Source organism: Erythranthe guttata, chromosome 12, assembly GCF_056151865.1.
Source record: "Erythranthe guttata isolate IM_541 chromosome 12, IM_541, whole genome shotgun sequence".
Classification (NCBI taxonomy): Eukaryota; Viridiplantae; Streptophyta; class Magnoliopsida; order Lamiales; family Phrymaceae; genus Erythranthe; species Erythranthe guttata.
In genome coordinates, this window is record NC_142544.1 from 15,493,661 (window position 1) to 15,519,778 (window position 26,118).

At 33.8% G+C, this 26,118-nt stretch overlaps 2 protein-coding genes across 2 annotated transcripts; one reads left to right on the forward strand and one right to left on the reverse strand.

The window, feature by feature from the left end:
* Positions 1–1,198: 1,198 nt before the first annotated feature.
* LOC105954041 (zinc finger protein WIP6) lies at positions 1,199–3,360 on the forward strand. The gene is made up of 2 exons (XM_088826402.1): positions 1,199–2,043; positions 2,636–3,360. Exons 1-2 carry the CDS (start codon positions 1,621–1,623, stop codon positions 3,119–3,121), a joined length of 909 nt encoding a protein of 302 aa, XP_088682528.1. The 5' UTR covers positions 1,199–1,620; the 3' UTR covers positions 3,122–3,360.
* Positions 3,361–8,641: 5,281 nt separating this feature from the next.
* On the reverse strand, positions 8,642–10,051 carry LOC105954040 (AP2/ERF and B3 domain-containing transcription factor RAV1). The gene has a single exon (XM_012977710.2). The coding sequence runs from the start codon at positions 9,857–9,859 to the stop codon at positions 8,804–8,806; it is 1,056 nt and encodes a 351-aa protein (XP_012833164.2). The 5' UTR covers positions 9,860–10,051; the 3' UTR covers positions 8,642–8,803.
* Between the last annotated feature and the right edge of the window lie 16,067 nt (positions 10,052–26,118).

Consider the following 26,118-nt stretch of genomic DNA (forward strand, 5'->3'; position numbering starts at 1 on the left):
CACTACCAAAACAATTGTTTCAAACTCATTGGTTAAGTTATTAGATGCTTTGTTTCAAACCCTACGGTGAATTCTCGATCAAAAAATAATTTGATATAAAAAAAAAGTTCTTTCTTTGACTCCCTCAACATCGCACATAAACTCAAAAGGTTCGTCCCAATTAGGGACAATGATAAAAGGAGTGGAAACTAACATTTTTTAAGCTCGTAGAAACCTTTAAGATACTCACCATTAAACTCAAATTTGACATATTTTTTCGAGCAAAGGTGAACAATATTGCTCGGCAACTTTCGAGAAATCTTTGATAAATTGCCGATCTGCGTGTCCAAGAAACTTCGAATTCCCTTTACCGATATGAGTGGTGGAAGTCGATCAATGGTTTCAATCTTTGCACGATCAACTTTAATTGCCATCTTTCGACACCTTGTGTCCTAGCACGAACCCTTCTTGCATCGGAAAGTGGCACTTCTCCAAAGCACCATCCCTGATTTCTTTGTTGCCCTACTGTTAGACACATGATCAGTTGTTAGTTGTTTTGTTTTTTATCTTAAACTTATAAACTGTCAAATCATGGTAATAAAGTAGCCAGCCATACATGCATGATCTCTGATTAAGGACAAATTAAAGTACGATTAAATCAGAATCTTTTTATTACGAGGCTTTTTTTCTTATCCTAAAAAAAAGTTGTTTAGAACATAATGAACTGTTTTAATTAGGAATAATTTAGACAGTGATCAAGTCTTATGTAAACAAAATCACAAATATAATATTTAACTATATATATATATATATATATATATATATATATATATATATATATATATATATATATATATATATATATATTGAGAGGAGCATGGCAGGAGGTTGTCCTTGTTTAAGAAGAAAAAAAAAAGAAAAATCACATGGGGGTTCAACTTTGATGTGATGATGTAAAGATGACATCATCGACTGTAATAATACATCATTCAGTCAAGTTAACATCTTCCAACAAACACATCTCTATCACTTTCTTCTTTAATTACAAAACTGGAAATATAAAATATATTTATACACACACACACACACCAACTGCACATACATATATGAGAGAGAGAGAGAGAGAGAGAGAGGGGTAAAAGAAAATGAAATGACAAGGGATAGAAAAAGATATGTTTGGGAAAATGAGAAATACAAGTGAGTTAAGTGAGAGCCAAAAAATAATAATGCAGTGTTTGGTACACGATTCTATGTAAATTTTCTTCCCCACTTTCTTCTCCTTTTTGCCTATCCCTTGTCTCCTCCACACTCATTAAACGCCAAAAATTACATCCCAACATATATACATTATGTTCATTTCTCTCTCACCACCACCGGCCACCACCTACGTGCACACTGCACACACACACACCAACACATACTAAGTGTATACGTTTTTTATATACATACATACATAGATAGATAGATACAAAACTGGGGCATGATGAACTGAATTGAATTCCTCACTTTCCAACATATCCTTAAATCCCTATGCCGTAGCTCCCACAAAATCCTATGTAAGATTTGTTTATAAACACTGTCTGAAAAATCATACATCATCCGCCATCCCCAAAACCTAAAACTCCAGATTATAAAATCACCATGCATTCTCGAATTTCTCTCCCATACTGCATAGCTTCCACCTCTGATGATGAAGAAGAAGACGACGGCGACTGGTCCACCTTGCTCTCTCTGGGCCCACCTGGCCAACAGCTCCGCCACCACCGCAGCTTCAAGCAGCGCCGCCAGAGCCAGAGCCAGAGAAACCCTAATAGCAGCGGCGGCGGAGGTCAAAATGGTGTGACGGTGGCTCTTCATATTGGGCCACCGCCGAGTAGTACAGATTCTGCATCATCTTCAGCGGCGGCGGCCGTAGCAAAAGAAAACCCTAGTAGTGGTGGCGGAGTGGAAGTGGGACAAATAGGGCAATATTGGATTCCAACCCCATCTCAAATCCTTGTCGGCCCTACCCAGTTTTCTTGTTCTGTTTGCACCAAAACTTTCAACAGATACAACAACATGCAGGTACTTATACACACACACACACACACACACACGTGATCCCAATCTATGTGGGTATTTTCTAATTAATTATTTTTCATTTCTTTTCTTCATCCGGCCGACTATAAATTGATTTAGGGTTTATAAATCTGTCTTGATCTTCTTTAACAATGGTGTCCGTCCAGAATTTCTGTCTGAGGTTATAATTAAACCCCATGTTCTATTTTGGTTCACTTAGAAAATAAAACAAGTAGAAAAACATGCTTCCACTCCTCCTTTTGGCAATTCCAGCTTTCAATACTCAAAACCAACATTCATTCATATATTCCCCCAACTTTCAAGAATATATAATACTCAAAAATCAAGAAATTTAATTTAATTTATGCATCCTCATTAATTTTCACTGACACCTAATCTTATTTAACTTGTGTGCCTATATAAATTAATACAGTTGGGACTAACAAAATTCTATTAATTTAGCAAAATATTAAATTACCGAACTAATAATTTAGTAGGTTTTTACCGAGTCGAGACCAGAAGAAACTATTATTTAAATGATTTGATTAATTTATCGCGTATTAATTTATTGAGATTCTATTGTATATATGATTTTTAGATGCATATGTGGGGGCATGGATCGGAATACCGAAAAGGGCCGGAATCTCTTCGGGGCACAAAGCCATCTTCGTCGATTCTGAGGCTGCCGTGCTACTGCTGCGCGGAAGGTTGCAAGAACAACATAGAGCACCCGAGATCGAAGCCGTTGAAGGATTTCCGGACACTCCAAACGCACTACAAACGCAAGCACGGAGCGAAGCCGTTCGAGTGCCGCAAGTGCAGCAAGCCGTTCGCCGTGCGCGGCGATTGGCGGACGCACGAGAAGAACTGCGGGAAGCTGTGGTTCTGCATCTGCGGCTCCGATTTCAAGCACAAGAGATCGTTGAAGGACCACGTGCGCGCGTTCGGGCAGGGGCATGCACCCCACACTGAGAATTTGTACACCTCCTCGTACGGTGCTGTTCAATATGGTCGTCGTGGTGTTCAAGTGGCAGGTGAGTTGGATGATGATGAAGATGAAGAAGATGATGATGAAGAAGGTTAGGGTTTAGATCAGGTTATTAATTTTAGTGTTTTAGTTTAGTACTGGTGTTTATTGTTATTATTAATTTATTTTTATTTTGGTTAATTAGGAACTGGTACTGATTAGGAAGTCTTTGGCATTTAGTGTGTAGTTTGTGTGTGTGTGTGTGTGTGAGAGAGAGATCTAGAGAGAGAGAGAGAGGACAAATATATAGTATAGTGAAAGTCATGATTCTATTGCATTAAATGTTTGAAGTGGCAGTTCGATTTCTATTTATTTGATTAAAGTCTCTGTTTTCTGATATTTCAAATATATATGTATATATATGTGTGTATACATCATCACTGATCAGCATGCATATATAAAAAAGATATATAGATAAAGATTTAATAATGGGGAAGTAGAGAGAAAAGTGATGCAAGAGAGGGGGTTTGGTCAAGTGAATTGAGGTAAATTTGGCAGAAACCTCAGACTTGTCTGCACTACTGTACTCTCTATTACAGTACTCTCAGAATCTACTGTTCACTACCTTTGTTTTTTTGCTCTAGATTTCTTTCTTTTCTATTTTCAGTTTTCACACACATACACCCACACTAAGTTTTCTCTCTCTCTCTCTCTCTCTCTCTCTCTCTTGCACACACACACACAAACACAAGGTTTTCTTGGACTCTCTCTTACATGTACACTCACAAGGTTTTCTCTCTCTCTCTCTCTCTCTCTCTGTGAATGTGGTGGGTGGGTCTTGATGAGGAGGGAGGGAGGGTTGGAGTAGGAACAACTAAGACTTTGAAGGTTTTCTCTCTCTATATGTTGTCAGAAGGGTAACAATGGACCACTGTAAGTTTCTGTTTTTGGGGTTTCACCCAAAGTATTACCTTTTACCTTTTCAGACCAACACTACTACTCATCATCTATACACACACACACACACACACATATATACATATACATACAGCATACTACTACTTAACATGTTTCACTACCCACCACACTCTTCTCTCTTTCTTTCTTTTCTTTTATTTAAAACCCTAAATTATATATATACATATACATATTTTGTCATTATTGTGCATGGCTTACACATCACACAGTGTCACCATCCTGTCAAGGCCTTTTTGGCTGCCTTTTTTTTCTTCACTCTCTCTCTCCTCCCCCCAATTACTTTATCTTTTTATTTTATTTCCTTTTGTTTCGATCTCTCTAATCTTTTTAATTTTTTCACTGTCTCTTTACTTTCACACATTTGTGTATGTGTGTATGTATGCGCAGTTGATTGATTTGGGCATGCATGCATGCATCAATCTTTTTCCACTTTGTTTCCTTTTTCTTTGTGTTTTTTACATTACACCAACCATCGCCCTCATTATATAATAATAATGTATGTATATCACTTACGTATATATATATATTACAAAATATCTTTGTCTCCAAGATTTCTTGATTTATGATTCGAAATAGGTGGGGGAGATATCTCCAAATCTCTTTGCTTTATCAGATACCTTAAAATAGCCATGTTATGTTCTTAGATATATACTTTAATTCCTGGGGTTCACATTATATTTGACTTTCTTGATTTCAAGGGATGCCATTGTTTGAATATATTGACAGTTGAAAGGGTAGAATTTCAAGATTGTAATTTTTGCATATATTATGCTTGCTTGCATATATACATAAGTTTATGTATAGTTATGAAATATATGTAGGTGAATTGTCTTATATATAATATTCCTTAGGTAAAGATGTTATTTAATGATTAATTAGCTTGAGAGAAAAGTACTTTTTGCTTAACTTTAGCTACAAGAAGATCCTTTACCTACTAACATTATTGATTTCAAAATCATATTTGGTTTTTTATGTCAAGGAATTATTTGCAGTGAAAAATATAATTTTCATCTCTCAAATTTGTACTATAATTTCATCTAATTTTAAGAATTTTACTGTCAGGTTCTATCAATTTTAACAAGTTCGCCGCCAATTCTCACCAATTTTAGAAGTTTGTTGCAAAATAATGATATAAATAATAATAATATTTAAAAAAAAAAATCTTTGTTAGGTGTCCAAATTAAAATCTCAAGAGTCGACTCGTGACACTTAGTAATTAACTTGAACCGAAAATTTTAGGCTCGAAAAGCTTAACTGGAACTCATAAACATTTACTTGTGCTCAAGCGAGGTCGACTCATATACACACGTACGTCTAACTTAAATTGTATGAGTACATGGTCAAGGACTCAAGGGCAGACCTACACTTCATATTTATATCATTACAATATAAAATATTATAGTTAAAACTAAATTGAAGAAATTTTAGTGATGATATATATATCATGGTCATAATATTGAAAAATATTATTCATTTATTATATATATATATATATATATATATATATATATATATATATACACACACACACCTAGCACATAGACATGTGACAAATAATTTATTTCTTTTTTGGGTATTTTCAAATTCCCATAATAAAAAAAATAGATGTCTGACGTGATGGGAAATAAAATATATTAGAAAGATCAGATAAATGGTGACAGGATGCAATCCGTATATTACAGGGCATATAAGATGAAGACAAAAGACTATACAATAACTAGTATACACAAAATACCCCAATTAAATTAAAGGGTGAATTACAACCACCATTGCCGTACTATCAATCTACGAAAAAATCTTTCTTGTTTGGATAATTACATCTACCCTAACAATTATTTTTTCTTACACCTCCATTCTCATGGTGTCAAATTCAACATAATCATCTAGATTTTGTGGAATGTGATCTAGTTTGTACTCGTTTAGAGTAAAAATACAGTTTATGATGCACCACAATCTGATATATAAAAGCAAAAAATACGTATTATGATAATCAAGCTTCAAAATGTGGAGTTCAAATGGGATAAAACGGTACAAAAGTGATAACATTCCATATAATCTCGAATATTCTATTAAATATGAAACCGCAAAGGTGAAATTGTAAGAAGATTTATAGTTAAGAGTTGGTTATAACTTATAATTACACAAACATAAGATGATTTTCGTAATTTAATCATACCTCATGGGTGGTTTTAATTTATCCTAAATTAATTAACTCTCACCAAACTCCAATTTCGTCACCCTTCAGAGTTCTTCAATTGAAACAAGACAATTTCTGGTTTCTCTGATTCTTTTCTGATCAACCTCCAATTTTTATATGTGATTTTGTGGGTAAATAATATCTATTATTATTTATTATTTAAAAACGTTGTGCAACTATTTGAACTTGAAGACAAGCATAACATAATACATAATTCTATTATATTATAGAGATTACCTATAGAAATTAGATCAGGCGATTATAGATTATCTAAGACAAGAAAAAACAAAAATTGTAAACTAAAGAAATACCAACATAAAAGCAATTAACATCATACTCCTACGAATGAAGAAGAAGCTAAGCTTTTTGTTACGCCTCAATTTCCTATGTTACGTTTCTCGTCCAGAATTCATTAGTAGTGGCACCAACGGCTCAACAAAAAGTACAGTTCACCGGAACCCTAGATCTTACCAGAACCACTCAATTTCGGTCCACGCTCTCACCCAAAACCCCCATTCTCACAAGATTTGAATTCTCTCATGTTTCCCTCACTTACTCACCAATGAACAGAGATCCGAAACTTAGAAGAGATTCAAATTGCATCTCTCTCTCTCTCTCTCTCTCTCTCTCTCTCTCTCTCTCTCTGATTCAAATTGCATCTCTCTCTCTCTCTCTCTCTCTCAAAAGTCTCCAAAGTGGAGAGCATAATCGGTACACCCATTGTCATACTCAAACGGGTGTGTAGCCGAAAAATGCTAGTGCATTCAATTGGTGGTACGATCGGAGGAGAGAGAAGAAAGATAAAGCATTTGCGTTATTGAGAGAGGCGAAGAAAAAATACATCGAATGAATAGTGTGGATCAAAGCGGTGAGAATCAAACGGTGAAGGTTGAAATTTTAGACAGTTGTGCTGCTGGGCTACTTCAGAAGAAAATGGTTTTAATAGGCTGGATTTCAATAATCCATTGGACCCAAAATCATAACCAAAAAATTATGACGTCACATGTGGTCAACGTGGATGTCTACCTACTTAATTACTCGTGTTTTCCTATGCATTATTACAGTAAAATTTGTTTATGCACAAAATGCTGGAGTGAACTTATATGATATTCAGGATTTATCATATTGTTAATAAAATATGAAGATTTATTTATAAGTTCAAAAAAAAAAAAAATTAAGTTTCAAAAAAATGATGTACGAATTATATTTTATAAGTTCCATATTCTTCATAGCTTTGGATAACAAAAAGAGAATGTAAGACAGCCTCTCAAGATAACGGCCTATTGGACCATTAATTGATAACAATTGTGTATGTTCAGAGCACGAGCTAGCCCATTGGGCCAAAATTTCTGAGTGTAAATTACGAAAATCCCTCTAAATTTAGGCTAAATAACGAAAAATACCCCTATCTATTCGTAATTACTAAAAACCCCATGAGGTTTGTTCCCGTCTTACACCAACACTTTAGAGTGTGATTTTTCACGGATTTTTTTTTCCAAGGAAAAAACTTTACACAATTTCAGATATTTTCTTTTACTTCTCACCTATTTAACAGAAAATATAATAGACTGTACACATTTTCTATTAAAGAATTCAATCAACAGTTAATCAGATGGGGGGTTTTGCTTATTACAGATATGTGGGGTGTTTTTTGTTATTTAGCCAAGTTCAAAGGGATTTTCGTAATTTATCCTATTACTAAATGGAATTTAAAAACATATATATCATCTAAAATATTACAATTGCCCCCCTAAAGAAATAAAAACCTTACAATTACAATATTTGAACAAATATTCTTATAATCTAAAAGATTTTGTTAGTGTTAAAGCTGTAAGGGGAAAATTGTTGGGCGGTGAAATATCTTAGGGTAGTAATTGTAATTTTACAAACATAATAGGGATATTTGTAATTTAGAAAATATACATCATGGGTTGATTGTAATTTAGCCATTTAGCAATTCCTCTATTATTATTTTAATTTTATTTTTTCAAAATGAAGAAATCCGCAACTAATTATATATGTGCATTTACTAAATTCATACTCTTTTATAAATTGCTTGCGAATTATACGAAAGACGTATATCGTACACAAATTATGTGTAACAAGTTTGATCTAGGGATCCTTAGTATTCTAATTTAAATTTGGATCATGAGTTGATAAAAATTCACTTAATCCAACCATTCCACCATTAAAAAAAACGAGACAAAAGTGAGAAATGAGATAAGTACGTCACAGCATGACATTATATAAATATTCCATGAAAGTTAAAAACATATTCAAATAAAGTATTGCTGTAGAAAATAATAATAATAAATAAAAGTTGTAGATAACAGTTCAAAACTTTGAAAAGTAACGAATCGACAATCTTTTGCTCAAATTTCCTCCACCTAAAGTCCCTCTTCAGCTACTTCTTTTTCAATTTTATTTTTTTGATTACTGTACATTTTTTTGGAATTAAAAAATTCTACAATTTGCAACTTGCATGCCTACTAGTAAAACTCCATCTACAACACTGATTACAAGTTTCAATTAATCACAAACAAAGAACAAAATCACAAAAGAAGATTATATTAATCAACTAATTAATTAATTAAAAAAAAGATTAATTAACAATTAATTAAATGTCACAATGCGTTGACAACCCTTTGTTTCTTGCTAGAGTGTAATCCTAATAGCTCCATCTCTACCATCCTCTTCCCGCCGCCGCTATTTCTCGGCGATTCAAATATGTTTACTCCAAACAGCCTAACCATCTGACCCGGAACAACCGCAATCGCCGCCGCGGGCGGCGGCGCGTTAACGTTATTCCTGGGTTTCCAATCAATGTAGAGCTGCTTGTCGGGTCCGGTGGATCGGTGGAAACTGACAACATCGCCGGCGCGTAGATTCTTCTCCTTGACGAATCTGCTCCAGCCTTTGGTGAGGACGTAGCTCTGGCTGCTGTTCCAGTAGGAGTACCGGAACCGCCATACTTTGGCGCCTCTGTCCTCCAGGTTCAGCAGTATCCCTTTCGACGTGCTGCCGCTCTGCAACGGGAAGTGTTTCTCGGCGTGCTGCTTCGGGATGACGAGCCTGTTCAGCTTCCCGACGTCGCTCGGAGTTACCGCCTTCTCGAACAGCTGCTCACGCGCCTTCTCCGCCGCCCCGCCGCAGAATCCGAACGCGCCGCCGCCCCTGGCTGCGGCGCCGCCGTTCTTCCCGAAGTTCCGCCTGCTCTGCTCGAGCTCGTCGGCGTACGTGTGCTTCCTGAGCATGTCGACGATCTCCGCTTTCGAGTGGGAGTTCAGGAACGCGGCCTCCACCTCGTCGTCGTGCTTCTGATCCGACAGCGGCTTGAAGTTGGTGACGGCGTCGCGGCCGCGGAAACGCTGGGCGGCGGTGTCGTAGGCCCTGGCAGCCTCTTCCTCCTCGTTGAAAGTTCCGAGCCAGACCCTCTGGTGCTTCTCGTAGATTTGGGCGCCCCACCGGCCGTTGGGCTGGGGCACGACGCCCTTGAATCTCGACGACGGAAGCTTCCTCGACTCCGCCTCGATTACGTTGTTCTCACCGTCGGTGATCACGCTGGCGCCGCTGCCGACGCGGCAGAGCTTCTCCGGCGGATTAGACGGCGGCGGCGTGATTGATATGGAGTAGTCAGTACTGGTTGTGCTTTCGGTTGTCTCTGTGATACTTCCTTCCATTTTCTTGATTTACGTTAAATTCGTTCCTTGTTTTTTTTCTTTTTTTTCCGTTGGTAGCTAGAGAGAGAAAGTAGAATGAGAGAGAAAGTGTGAATTATGAAATGAGTTGTTGGGACAGTAGGATGAGTATATATACAAGTTGCTTTGCCTCCTCAAACTTTAGTGTGTGACAAATTAAAAAAAAATAACATTAATATAGTATATAATAGTTGCATATGGTACAATTATTAAAAAAAATAAAAAAAATAGAATGATCAAGATATGAAGATGTGTGTTAAGTGGGTCAACCCTATAGAGATGGTAAGGAACTAGGAAGATTCATGACACAAGGGGGCTGGATGGTGGGGGGTGGGGGGTGTCTCAAGTGTGTGTAATGTGTGTGTGGGTGTGTGTAAAAGATAACGAAGCAAGTAGGATGGGGGGTTCACATGATTGTGGACCGTGTTTTTAATTTAGTAAGTTCATCCCCCCTGCTCGACTATGAGTATGGTCTCCCCCTACACACACATAAATGGTTAATTGAATTTGTGTTTAATCTCTATAATTTAACCCTTAGCTAGGTTTGTTGAATTAATTGAGTCGAGCTTATCCAAAGCCTGATGTCCATTTTCATTTGAGTCAAGTCTAGTTCGCTATGAATCAAGTTGAATTTGGTTAATTATTATTCTGTTAAGTTTCAAAATTTGTATATATATATCAATTAGATTAAACCCTAATTAGGTAGCATTTGGAAATTTGTTGAGTGTGGATATATATAAATGTGTGTGTATTGAATGTTGCTTCCGAACAAGAATATCACACAGGAGCATTAGAAGCGCGTGCGTGTGGGTGTGGGGTGGGGATGTTTATCTGGAAAACATACAGTTGGCGGTAATAGAAAGCAGACAAGCAGATAATAGATGAAATTCGTTTTGATGAAGTATCAGCATCAAATATATTAAGATATATTTGTTTAAGTGACAAGTGGCACTAACTAATAATCTTCCCACTAGCATGGGACTTGGGGTTGTGGGGGTGGTACGCTGGTGGGGGGTGATCTGAGGGGGGTGGGTGGGTATGGACCTGTTTTAATTAGGGATGGATATACATTAAAATTATGGCAACAATTTTCCTCCCATGGCCCTGCTTACGTGGCATCACTTGATTGGTGGGTCGACATATTTGTCTTTCCTCATTGGTCAGATTTTGATATTTACTCTATTCTGTATAGTATACACTTTCATTTAGTGTTGCATTTTTTCAACCAACATTGACAATTTCTAAATCATTGACATTTTCTCTCTCTATTTTACGGTTTATTTATTCAATTCAATTTAACTGTTCCGGACCAAGTCTTATACGTACTTTTTTGAACACATATTATTATTCATATATAAATATTTATTCTGTTTTTATCTTTGAAGTTTATTTTCACTGTTACTCACAAAAATCACTTTGCCCAGCCTCTAGTTTTTTCTATAATTAGAATTGAATTTGGTGTGGGGCCAGCATATACACATTCGTCAATAATATTGCTGAGTAAGTTGAAAGATACATATAATTCTTGTACGGAATTGTAGTTCTCCTCACCAAGCTGGCCCCACCCTTACAAGTTTTCGTGCCCACATTTAACACCCCACCCCCACCTCATACAACACACCTCGCCACCTTGAAATTGTTTTTTATCCATCAATTATTGATTTTTTTCCTTCAATAATTATCTCATTAAGTATTTTAATTTTGTCCAATAAGGAATGACTGAGCGATTGGAGCACGTAAGTCCGTGTCAATTGATCCAAATTCGAATAACGATTACTGGGTCGAGCTTGTTGTAGTCTAGTGCATATTACATCTCTTGTATGGTTCGCAAGCTATACGAGAGTGTAGGTTTACTTAATGCACATATATAGTTGATTGCTGATTTCTTTATTAAAAAAAATTATGTATGAAATGGATGTAAATTCTTTTTTTAAAACTAAAATTTGTTACAAATGTAAGATTAGAGAGAGAGAGAGAGAGAGATTCGATCCGTACCATGTACATTAACTTCGTTAATTAAGGTAAAATATCAACTCTAGGTTGGGTCGATTAACTGTAATTATTTTAAATGCAAAACATCGAACAAATAATATTGAAATCGGCTTAATGCCCACAAATTGACTATAGGGTTAGCAGAATAATTTAGAACCGTGTGAGATTATTATTTAAAATACAAATTAATTATTGCAAATGATTACATAGTCATTTTGGTCTCGGATTAGTTTGTGATTATATTGATTATGAATTATGTTCGTCTGTTTCATATTTAACCCGGCCCTATAATCTAATGGTAGGGCTTGTTTGGCAATCTCTTACGTCGTATTTAAAGTGGGACTATCCAAAATCGTAATACCAAGAGATATTATTAATTTTTTACTCTATTTTTAACTTTATAATGCAAGAGGATAGACAATGTCATTATTATTATTATTATTATTATTATTATTATTATTATTATTATTATTATTTTTCTTAGGGTTTTATTTGCTGACAAGATAAGATTAGTCAAGATAAGATTAAATAATTTAATGAAAATTCAATTATTTCATCGTCGGGACGCCCAATAAAAAATACTTAAAAGATAAGATAATGTCAGATAAACTATGAAATAAAATATTTACGGATCGACCGATCAAGTTATTGGGATATTAAACTGAGGCCTTATTATTTTAAATTAATAGTAAATAATATTCCTAACCAAACGAGGCCTTATTATTTTAAATTATCTTGTAGCTAGGTATCATCACTTGCTGATCTCAAACATAAGATTCTGTTAATATGGTTGGTGGAATAGTCTGAAAGAATCGTTTAACATGAGGATAATTCCTTAATCTTTACAAAATAATCTTAATTATTGAATATAACTTATATTAATCCTGGCTTTTGGTGCTTCTCTTAGTCATCAATCATAATAATTAATTTCATCCCCATCATATATAATTGCATCATATATATATTCCACACATATTATATGTCGAATATGCTCGTTTTCGATTTCCTCTATCGAAATCGGATTTATTTTATCATACATCAGATACAAATTAACATTGGGTTTATATCATATTCGGTAAAAAAAATTGTATGGAAAACAATTTTGAGTATTGATAAATATTTTATAATGCACAATGTAGCATTTGACCCCAAAAGAGTTGGTGAATTATCAATATTTTTATTTTTATTTCTTTTTATTATTATTATTTTTTATTTTATTTTTTGGCTTTTGCAATTTTAGAAGGGACAATTTACAATTTTGAATGAAGGATTATGGAAAACAAGGAAAGAGAAAATCGAATAATTAAAAGTCCCAATTGAACTTTGAAAAATTTAAATCGGATAAATAAAATTTAATAAATTACATGATGAGCTCATCACTATGCATCAAATAAAAACTAAAAAGCATCCATTTATCCATATCTGCTGCTTTTCCCTCTAATTAAACACGGGTAATCTTAATCGTAATCATAATCCGAAATCAAACTACGGATATGCTAATCTATTCGCTTCCATCACATAAATCGCACTTTCCAACTCACCATATTTTCTCTCTCTAAAAAATTTAAAAAAATCTTTCTATATCTTCCTTTGTGCTAAATTTTTTTTTAACAATTGAAATAAATACATAATACTAAATGTACAGGCGAACCCCTTTTTTTCTTCTCCTGCTGTTTTTTTTTTTTTTTTTTCTAGTTTTTCTTTTTATAGTTAGAGATGACTTAATTAATATAATTATTACAAGAGATGAGAATGCCATCTCAATCTGATCACCGACAAACACGACTTTAGGGCAATAAAAAACACTAATGTTGGCACGTTTTATGATGGAATCTTTGATTTTTAGTTAGATTAAAAATATTTTACTGGGTTGTAATTGGACAAGTAGTTATATATAATAATATTATTGTCATGGAAAGATGACAACTAAACCACTGAGAATGCAAAAAGCCAAAATACTTCACATGACTCAATAGATGATGGCATTTGGATTTTTTGGACAATTATATATATTTGTTGCTTTTTATCCTTTTTATCTTGTCATCATTAATAAAATAAAAATTAAATGAATGTCTTCCTTCTAAGTTTGATTTCTAATCGACTAGTAGAGGTTTTTTTTTCTTTTTTTCCCCATGTGAATGCACGAGATAACATTTAAAAAATAAAAAAATAATTAATTTAATACACGATTGTAACAATTAATAAATTATAAATATAAAAAGTACTAGTGATGTATCCATATTCATAAAAATGTTATATATACTACAAAATTATTTGTCAAAAGATTATATAAAATTAATTCTCATAATATGAAATAGATCGTTAAATATATGAAGCAATTAATAATTAAAAAAAAAGTACAAAGATGTTAATACAGAAAGCGGAATTACAAAAAAAAGCGGAACGATGTTTCGTCGAGTTAAGAAAGGAATAAAATAAAAAATAATAATTAGAAATTAGTAAAAAAAGATTTACGAAATTGCAATTAACAATGATAGAGGAATATAATGACAAATAAATTAGAAAAATAGTGGGAATTAAAAAATATAAAACAAAAATAATTATAAAAATGACATTAGGTTACTCAGGCTTGCCAAGGGTTTTTCCTTTTATATATAAGATTTTGTTAATGAAGAATAAAATAGATAAGTATTTTAATTTAGATACTTCTTAGAACCGAATTGTTATTATAGATAAACTCGAATTGTTTTAGTTCTAACTATTATGATTAATATTAAAAAAATAAACTTTCTGCTTCATTTGTACCATAATAGTAGAAGCTATGTATCAACACTTGATGAATAAAGTATATATATTAAAATTTAATTAATACATTTACGTTCATTCGAACATACACAATAAGTATATTTACGTAAATTAACCGTTTTTCATCACAATCGCACACTCAATCAACGCATTTTCAGGCTATGCATTGTTTATTTATTGCTTCACTGTTTATCAAGAAGTTCGAAAATATAATCATAATAATTGTTGCTATAAATATTAGCAAGCTAAGATAAGAAGATTAGAGAAACTAATTAATTAATTAACCTAGATCACGACTGCTGCTTGATTTTCTTAATTCTATCGACGTGGACGAAGACCCAGCTTTTCGGGTCAAGCACGTGACTGAGTCAGCATTCGGAGCTTCATTGATACACTATGACTCCGAAGTTCAAACTATCATACTATATATACAACCTTAATCTTCAATTTGTTACTAAAAATATTGATTATTAATTGTTGTTTTGTTTATTTTATCGATAACCGTAGTTTTACGATTCTTGACATAAACGATATTTAATCTCAATTATTTATACTAAAGAGTATGTATATAAAGTATAAACATAGAAAACCATTGATGTTTTCCATGAATGCTGTTTCAAACGAAATCAATTTGGAAATATTTATGTATATTTAATTTGCAAATTGCACCTTTGAGGGCACATAATTTGGAAAATTAAATTAGTTTCTAGCATGTGTTTTTGTATTTTTAAGGTGAATTTATTATTTATTTATTTATTAATGGGTTTTAAAGAAAACCATTGATGTTCTATATATTGTCACTTTCTCAAATAATTTATTAAAGGGTAAGGCTGATTTAGTTACATTTAAGCATTGGTATTAGCTTAAGATCTTGGCATCCCAAAATATTATTAATTGGAAGTAAACACCAATAGAGATTAATATATATTAATATGTAAGACTATTCAACACAAGAGACTGAGATAGGGTCTTGTAAATATTTAATTTTCTATTATTTAAATAGAATAAATTCCCTCGATACCGTAATAAAATGTACGATTGAAAACGGACAAAATCTTATTAATTTAGCGGAATACTAAATAATCGATAAATTAATAATTACTAAATTCAGATGGCAAAGAATCTAGTGACATAGAATTGCATATACATGGCAAAATGGGTGGATGTTGAATATCTTTTCACTATCCTGAAAAAATAAATAGATAAAACAAATCATTGAAACTAAAAAAATGTGATGTATGAAATTGATGATGTTAGTTTTACAACATAGTTTATTTCTCTGAGTTTGGAAAAACAAAGCTTAATAAAAGTTGGAGAACAAATTCAAAGTGACATCACTTTCAATAACAAGAGAAAAAATATCATTTTTATGAAGTTTTCAAATATTAGTCATAAATGTGCTATGGGTTTTATTTGTATATGAATTCTTGTACATATTTTTTTTTATATATAAATTTAACAAATTATTATTTTACCATATCGTCCTCGAGTCTGAATAACTAGATTATTAATTAATCTAAAATGAAATTAATAAAGTTCTAATATATATATATATATATACCCAAACACGATGGATGTTTTCATAATTTTATATTATCTCGTGGCCGGCCGTAATTTTCACTTATATAAATGAAAAATTGTGAAAGAAAACAAAAGTATGGAATTTTAGTTAGAGCCAAGTTGGAAGAGCAAGTGGATGAAAATTTGCAATACGTTCCAAGTTGGTTTTGTTGACTGCAAATAGTAATTAATTGGGACCGCATAACTCTTCCAATTGCTTCACAACTTGTGAATTTCAAATATTCCATTTATATTTCTAATTAATTATTTCTCATCTGTGCAATCAAATAATAACCAAACCTAACAAATTTTGTCTGCCCATTTGATGGTTAGAGACTTATAAATAAGTTAGGTTTTGAATTTTCAAAAGCTGGCCTTTTAAATAATATGCCAATTTGTCCCACTAGACCTTCCCCAACCATTTTCTTTTACTCTCTAATTTTCAAAATTTGATATATAATATCTGATACGGGATCACTTGAAAATTGTAAATCGAACGTTGAATTGGAGAATTGTTTAGAAATACATGTTCGAATGCCACGAGCTTTGCGTTGTTCTATGTATGCGTCTTTTATGTAAACTCACTTAACATATTATGTGACACGCCAGGAAGTTGACCAGCGATTACAGTTCGAAGCTTAAGTCAGATGATATCCCGTGTTGCAACTGCACCCACATTATATAGTTTTTCTTCTATACTCTCAATGTAAAAGAATAAATAGGGCTGGTTGATTCAAAAATGTGAATGGACTTGGTCAGCCCATAGTTTTTTTTTTTTGCCAAAAAAAAAAAAATATATAGAAAACGTTGACTTTGCCCTAAGATAGTCGTCTCAAATAGAACTCCACGTCAACGGATGAGAATAGTTCCTCTGTTCTAATTACACTAATTAAATTCGCCCAGGAATTTAATTTGGAAAAAAAATATTAAATAAAATAATACTAGTATTTTATGATTAGCAAGAATTAGTAAATCAAAATCACGAGCAAGAAAAACATTATATATAACAAGAACAAATTTTTTTTTCTTGAAAAAACTTCATGCCTTTTCATTTATATGCATAATGCAATATTATTTTGCCACATGGAGAATTTTGAAAAAAATAAATAGATAGATACAGAATAATGAATTGCCCATATGTTTAATGGTCCCCTAGAAATTAATTAATTTATCAATTTGGGATGGAAATAAGTAGAGAAAGTACGTAGTGTTTATGTTGCCGACATGCCACGCACAAACTTACATTTACAAAAGTCAACATCGGTTATATATATATGTATCTCTATAATATATATATATATATATATAATAATATATTTTGATATTTTTAAAAGATATATATATATATATATATATATATATATATATGATATTTCTGCAGCTTCGTTTTCTTCTGTTGCAGATAAGCATTGATCAAATCAACCTCAATACCTATTATCCATTATAATATTATTCTTTCACTATATTAGTTTCTCATAATATCAATAGCGCAGTAACGGAGCCAGTATAGAGTCGAGGGGTTCGGCCCCCTAATAATTCTCGAATCCCTCTTTATTGTATAAATTAGTTATAAAAAAGTCATGTATAAATTTACTATCGGCCCTGTTTCATAATTTTTTTAATGCATTCGTCCCCAGACTTAAGACGTAATATTCGGGCTCTGCAATTTGCATAATATCAACATCAATTATATAAATTTATAATATGTTTCGCCCAACTTACGGGCCAATTTGGTCAAATTGAGTTACTACGAATTTAATAATCATAGCAATATATCTATTTTCTACTTTTATTAATGTTGTTATAATTATGTATGAACAATTAGTTGTGTCAATTTGTAATAATTTATTATTATTTCTTTATATTAATGTGTCAATTAGTATTCAAACACGATGTTTATTGTGCATGTATGTTACTTAAGGTTGTGTTTGCAAATGATTATTTAAAAGCAGAAGTTAGTGATTGTGAAATAAATTAGTTTTAAGTGCTTATTTCTAAAAGTTGGGGGTGTTTGCAAATATTTCAGAAAATGAACTAAAATTGAAAAAGCAGGGTTAGGGGTGTTTTTAAAAAATAGCTTAAAGCAGGTTATTTTAAGAGAAGCAAAAGCAAAGTTGATTTTGCAAACACCTAAAAACAGATTATGAGCAAAAAAAACCGCATAATCACTTTCAAAAAGCATTTGCAAACACCACCTAAATCGGTCGGTAATTGCTTAAATATCGGAATATCATTGACCGACCAATAATACCCAGCCACTTAGAAAATAAATTTTAGTTAATTAACTATATAATTAATTTATTCAAAATTGATTAAAAAAACGCACACGACTCTACTAAATAAATTGTTGATTAATATTTAATTAAATATTTTTTTAATGTTTTTGATATATAATATATTGAGATCTATATGACAATATTTTTTTACAACAATCGACCATTTGTTTACATTCGACAATTGTAATAAACAACTGTGTATTTATTTTTGAGAGATACATAACGTATATTTGACTTATATTATATGTATAAATTATAATATATAATAAGAGATACGAAATCCAAATAGAAAAAAATCAAATTGCAAAAGGTTGGAGAGAAGTCGATACAGTTTTTATCAGCTCATAGCTGGCTTTTGTACGTACGTAGAAAATTGAATCTACTACTTGAGTCATATTTCAATTATATCGAAATTTTGTTTGTGACATTTTTCTAATTAATTTTCTTCTTATATCTCGTTAGAATACTTAAAAGTATTATGATTAATTTGATTTGTGTATTATTGGTTCATAGAAGTACTATATTTATAGTAAGGTATATAAGTCTAGTTACAATTTGACAATAACTTTTGAGTGCTGCTATTTCCACCTCAAAATTATCTCAATCCATCACCAAATTTATATAAAATACATAAATACCCATCAAATTTGTAATCTATCACCTTCCGTTATATCCGCTTAATCCTCATATGTTCTAATTTTTTTTTTTTTTTTTTTTGTAATGAATTCTAAAAGGGTAAAACAAAATTATAATAATCGTTCAATTTGAACCAGTTTTTGGACAGATTGTGTTGAATAAAACGTAGCCCATTTTTTAAATTTATTTCACCGAAAACGACAATATCAAATACTTATGATTTGTTTTTCTTTTTAATTTATTTCTACATAAGCGCTCTTAGTTTATTTCTCCAAGAACGTGAATACCTGCTCCTTTTGACATTCAGGTGTTTTTCTCGGACAAAGGTATCAATCGTTCACTTAAGGTGGAAAGGGTGGGATTTTGTGGTAAAGATTCTAGTGGAAAATGGTGGAGTTTTTTTTTTTTTTTTTTTTTTTTAATATTCTAATTAGTTTGGTGGTGGACAATTTATGAATTTATATAAAATATAGGTGAAAGAGGAAATATGGGTAAAATAGTAAATATATTTAATTTGGTGGTGAAATAAGATTTTTTTATGGTGGAAATAGCACCACGTCTCCAACTTCTAATCTAAATATAACTTTATAATAAGAATTCTAATCATACTAACAACACCCCTCAAACTCAAGGCGGTGATATATCAACTTGAGGTTGTTAACTAAATCGTAATAATGTCTTTTCAGTTGAGGCGTGTAGCGCCTGAGAATCCCGACGCTTGAAGGTGTGCAAGATTGTGACAACTTTGATGATCGTCTGGTTTTCACCTATTGAATAGATCGGTTAACGACGACTTTGATAGTGCCTTAATCAAAATGTTGATTGGAACGTTGTGCACATTGGTAAATGTAGGACAACAACGATTTATGGTATTCTCTTAGCGATCTAAGAGCGATAAAGAAGAACAAACACAAACACAAACACAAGACTATTTTAGAAAAAGTACACTCACCTATTAAGACAACGATTTATTGTGCTTTCCGCATCGGTGGAATCGAGTGAAAGATGGAGAAACGCAAAAAATGAGACTACAAAGAAAAGTAAGAGCAATAATTTATGGTGTTTTCCTTTGCGGCGGAAGCGCGAGGAACAAAAACAAAGATCACAAACAGTATTGGAATGACAAATCAAAATAGGGCGTTGGTTTTACGTTGTATTTCGCATCGGTATAGCCTAGCGAAAGATTGAGAAACACCAAAAAATCAATAGTATAGCTTCGATACCATATTAGAATACTTGAAAAAAGTATCATAATTAATTTGATTTGCGTATTATTCCTTTATAAAGATACCATGTTTATAATAAGGGTTTATTAGGGATAACCCCATTGTTCATATTTTCTAATGAGGTGGATCCAATTATTTTTCCCTTTTTTGAGATACACCCAATTTTGCCAACTTTCCAAAATATATTATATAATTTCCCTTTAATACCCCTGTTTTATTTTTAAACGGCATTTATTTCCTTTACTACGTGATTTGAGATTTGCTGATATGTTGCCTTAAATCACGGAATAAATTTACGTGAGATCATTGGCCGTTATATCAAATCGTGTACAATATTTTTTGAGGATTCTCTTCAGCGTTCCAGCGGTTTGTTATCGTCTTTGAAGATTTCTGCACCGTCGTGGAAATAGGATCGAATTTGATCGTTCGTTGTTGGACGTTGTCAACCGGGTATGAATGCGTTATTTGTTTTTATTTTTCGCTCAATGTCTAGGATTGTCGTGTACGGTGTTTAGAAATTTTTTAAGAGTTGTGTTGATACTTGATTCTGTTAAGTAGAATTTTGTTTAAAAAAATTATTCCGTCATATATACATCGTTTTTTATGGTGGATGATGTTTGTTTGGAAGAGGATTGACAGAGTTAGAAGATGATGGTTCACGCATATCGGACCAGAGTTGTTTTATATCAACATCGTAGTTGGTTTACGCATTAATTGAAATAACTGCCCGCTGTGGTCGAGTTCATGAGTCTGTTCCCGGTCGATAGTTGGTTTATTTGTTTGTAACAACAAATTTTAGGATGCTGGGTAGTACATTAATATATATTTCGTAGTCTTTTTTAATTTATCGTATGGATTTTGCATTTTAAGTTTATTTTTGATCATATTAATATATTTTTTAGTATTCTGCATTTTTAATGTCGTATCATGATTCAAGATTTTTATCGATGGCGAATTTTGTACGGATTTTGCTGAGATATGGTGGGTTGGTTGCTATAAAGAGGTGTTCGAATGGGTTTACTCGCGGTTCATTGGTTGCATTTGTTATTTCAAAGTGGCCACAACTCGATGGGTGGGATATAAGCATGACATATAGGCTGGAAGGCATTGGTGAATGTATCTTGGCTGACGATGAGGACATGACGTCGATGTTTGAAATGTTGGCAGATCTCTCGTTGGATTGTATTGATGTTAACATTGATGGAAAACCAGTAGGGTGCCTCGGCCGAATGTATTATCTGCGGAGGTTGGTGGCTTCCCATTGGTGTTGTATGATGAAGGTGTGGTTGTTAATGAAGGCAATGTAGAGGGAGTGCGCGATAAGGTGAAAGGCAGAAGATTGATGCGTGCGGATTGGGCATATTTGATCAAGGATGTAGGTCAGGTTTTTGAAGGCGGTGTTCGTGAGTTCAGGAAATCGCTTATCAAATACTCTATTGAGATGGGATTCGAATTCTCGTATGTTAAGAATGAGACATCGAGAGTTACAGCGGTGTGTCGTTTCAAAAATGCTAGCCAATGTTCGTGGAGGATACACGCATCGGTGGATAAGTCAAATGATCACTGCTATATTCGGTCGTTCAACAAACATTAATTATATTCCTTGTCCAAACTTTGGTGATGCGGGCAAATTAGGGTAAATAAAAGGTTTAGTTGGGGGCAAATTAATTATATTAGTATTAAACAAATTATGGCGAAAGGATTTTTGTTCAAATTTACTATTCCTTGTTTGCAGCAGCCTCCACTGTGATGTCCAGTAGAGACCTGTTACTCTCCGACATATTGCGATAGTTTTTGAATTTCCTGTACTTCCTTACAACCTTGGATACAGTTGTCGGTGTTACAGCAGGACGCTTAGACCGTGTTCTATCAGATATGGGTAGTATTTTTTCGATGCTTTCGGCATGTTCCGTGTTGGCATGCGGTAAGATCAATTTGTCAGCAGATATGTCCGCCGAGCCCTCATGACCTTCGCTGTTGGAGTCCATGATCCCCCCATCAATCTCGAAGGATACATTCATTTGTTCAGCTGGAATTTGAGGACAATTGCTAGTCTTTTTGGTACTAGATATTGTGTGCTTCAGCTGTTTGATTAATTCGTTTTGGTGGAGTATCGTCTGACTCTTCTCCTTATTGATATCTTTCAGCAATGTTACATCAGTAATGAGATCAACGAGTTGTATCTCGGTCTCGTCAACGTACGTCAGAGGTAAAGGATCATCGTGATCACCAGCTGTCTCATTAGGGTCAGGCTGCGTTTGTGAAAGCAATGGGAAAGATGGCATACTGTCATCCGTCGGAGTTTTTGAAGTTGAGCCTGTCACCATGGAAGTGGTTGCCTTGCCAGCTGATTCGTGCAATTTGGTATCAGGTTCGTCACTGGAGTTCTGGAGTCCTGTTTTGGACTTCTTGCGGCTGTTGTTGTCAGCGGTCAGGGCCTCTATATGTAGCTTCAACAGTGCTGTTGTTGCTTCCAAGTCATCGTACGACTGTTTCATAACTATCAGCTGTTCTTCGAGTGCGGCGCAACGTAATGTTTCGGCAGCTAATTTTGCTTATGTTGTTTGGTCTATGGGTTGGGCCGATCCCCCATGACTAGCTTCTGCGGCTGGTGCGTATTTGGCCAAGACGTATTCCAGATGTTTGTTCTTCTCTCTCAGTATATGGGATTCAGTCTCGTACTGGAGTACTAGCTTGGAAAGACGGCGATTTTCTGACGACTTCTCACGTAATTTAGTCATGAATTTTTCTGGGACATTCATATTCTGATCATTATCTCCTGTTTCAGAATTGGTGCATGTGTCATCTGTTTTGCCTTTCTTGTGCTCCTTATTTTTAATTGTTCTTTTCTTTTTACTGCCTCTTTCTGCAGCAGATGTGTCCTTGTTGAAGAACGCAGTTTCTTCTTCTGTCTGAGTGAGTGCGGACTCGTTCACTTCATCGTTGCGGATGTCTCTGATGGCTTTATGCTCCAGCGCTGTCCCCAGTGTTTTCAAATTCCACTTCTGGAACCTTGGGAAAGCATCAGCGATGATTGGTTCAATGATATTTATCCTCTCGCACATCCAGAACTGCGGAAACAATCCATTGTTAGGAATGGACTGCATGTTAGATATTAATATACTATTAAGATATTATAAATGTCATATGAAGACAATATAAATATACTATCTAAACAAAACAAATATACTATTAGGTCCAGTACTATACTGTATGGATAGAATGTACACTATGTTTCAAATGAATATACGAGATTTCATATTTACGTGAGCATGTTAGTTAATATACTAACAAAAATACTATTTATGCAGAGTTGAACACGAGTTAATGTATATATAACTATGCGGACATACCAACAATAGTGTTGTGCATAGGGGTGGGCATTCGGGTCGGGTTATTCGGGTATAACCCGACCCGGTCGGGTATTACCCGACCGGATCGGGTAATTTTTTACGTAGCCGGGTTTTTCCCGGGTTCGGGTACCCGGTGATCCCAAACCGGGTCGGGTCCGGGTAATAGAAATTCTACCCGGGTACCCGATCGGGTACCCGGTTTAAAAAAAAAATTTATATATATATATGTATATCAGTATATGTCTATATATATATATAAATATATATATGTATATCAGTGTATGTATCTGTCTATATATATATATATATATATATATATATATATATATATATATATATATATATATATATATATATAATATATGTATATCAGTATATGTATATGTATATTTCTATATATATATATTTATACCTTAAAAAAAAAAAAAAAAAAAAAAAAAAAAGAGGAAAATAGCAAAACCCGAACCCGACCCGAAATAACCGGGTACCCGGTTGCCGGGTACCCGGTTATCTCGGGTCGGGTTCGGGTAATTTTTTTTTTGCAAAAAACCCGAATAACCCGACCCGAATAACCCGAATAACCCGACCCGACCCGAATAACCCGAATAACCCGACCCGACCCGAATGCCCACCCCTAGTTGTGCACCACGGACTAATGATGGTTCTGTTTCCTGCACATATTTCATCAGGAATTCGACGATGTAACCTCCCCAATTGTAATCACAGAGTTTGTATAGTTCATCACACAGCAGTACCATCCACCAGCTGATTTGGTCTCCGGAAGTTGCAAAAAAACAGGATGTAAGTACATGGAGTATGATTATACGAACCACATCTTCGACATCCTCGTCATCCCTACTGTCTATGTATTCCAGCATCTTAGGCTTCAACATCCCCAACCGTATCTTTTATACATCTCTAAATTTACGATTGGTTAGACCGAATTCTGGTTTGGTGGTTCTGCGAATACTTATGCTTTTTTCACCTGATTTGATGCCGAATATCAGATTGCAATCTTCCTCTGTGACATTCAATTCTCTTCCTCCAATTTTGAACACTCTGTCTTCTTTGTTGTATGTTTTCAATATGAGGACTGTGCCTATTTGTGTCCCTGTGACTTGCGAGATGGATATTTCATGCTTGGCAAACGGTAAGATTAGCTGGTAGAATGGCGTTCTTTTGAGGCGTTTGTAATGCGCTTTTCGCAGACTGACATTTGCGAAAAAGTCCACTGTTGAGTGTAGGCTTGATCGGAATTGTCGGGTCCAGCTGCCTTGGTCTAGTTCTTTTTGTGCCATTATGTTTGATTCGGCTGTAAATCATGTAAAATTGTGTAATTATGAGAAACGTAAAATACGCAACAAATATTGATAACAATTAAACATATCATAGGCATACATTTTAACACCATACACATAACTACACAAGCATGCAAACTAACACTGCAGTGTAGTTAAGAGACCAACAATTCATTCTAAAGTAATGGTATTTCACTACTCGTTCTAAAATTAATATATAGATTCCTACTCGTTCTACAATTAATATATAGATTCATAACAACACAACGTTATATTAATATACTATATCAATTCACAACAACTCGGTCTGAAACGACTTCAAAATACTATCTCCTTGTAACAGGAATTAACACAGCAAGCTGTCAGACTATTATACTATACTTTCAGATTTATCAACCAAACATCACATACACAATAGTATATTGACCAAATGTATAACATCAGAATACCCATGAGATTAATTATACTACGGACAAACATCACGCTATCCAGAACACAGATCCGAATGTCTTAATATACTACCGGACTTCATTAACCAACTATCACATAGATTCGATTTAATCACAATGTATAACATGAATAAACCCATGAGATTAATTATACTACGGACAAACATCACGCTATTAGAACACAGATCCGGATGTCCTAATATACTACCGGACTTCATTAACCAACTATCACATAGATTCGATTTAATCACAATGTATAACATGAATAAACCAATGAGATTAATTATACTACGGACAAACATCACGCTATCTAAAACACAGATCCGAATGTCTTAATATACTATCGGACTTCATTGACCAACTATCACATAGAATCGATTTAATCGCGATATATAACATGACTAAACCCATGAGATTAATTACACTACGGACAAACATCACGCTATCTAAAACACAGATCCGAATATTAATATCTTAATGTACTATCGAACTTCATTAACCAACTATCACATAATGTCGTCTGCCATTAGGGGAAATCAATTGCTCACCAGCGTTTAGTAGCATAATGTCGTCTGCCATTTTCGATGCTTCGATGACTGCAACATTTTACTGAGTGTGTTAGATAAGCAAATATATACAAAGTTTCCGAAAAAAAATCTCAAAAACACTATCACGCTGCAGTTAA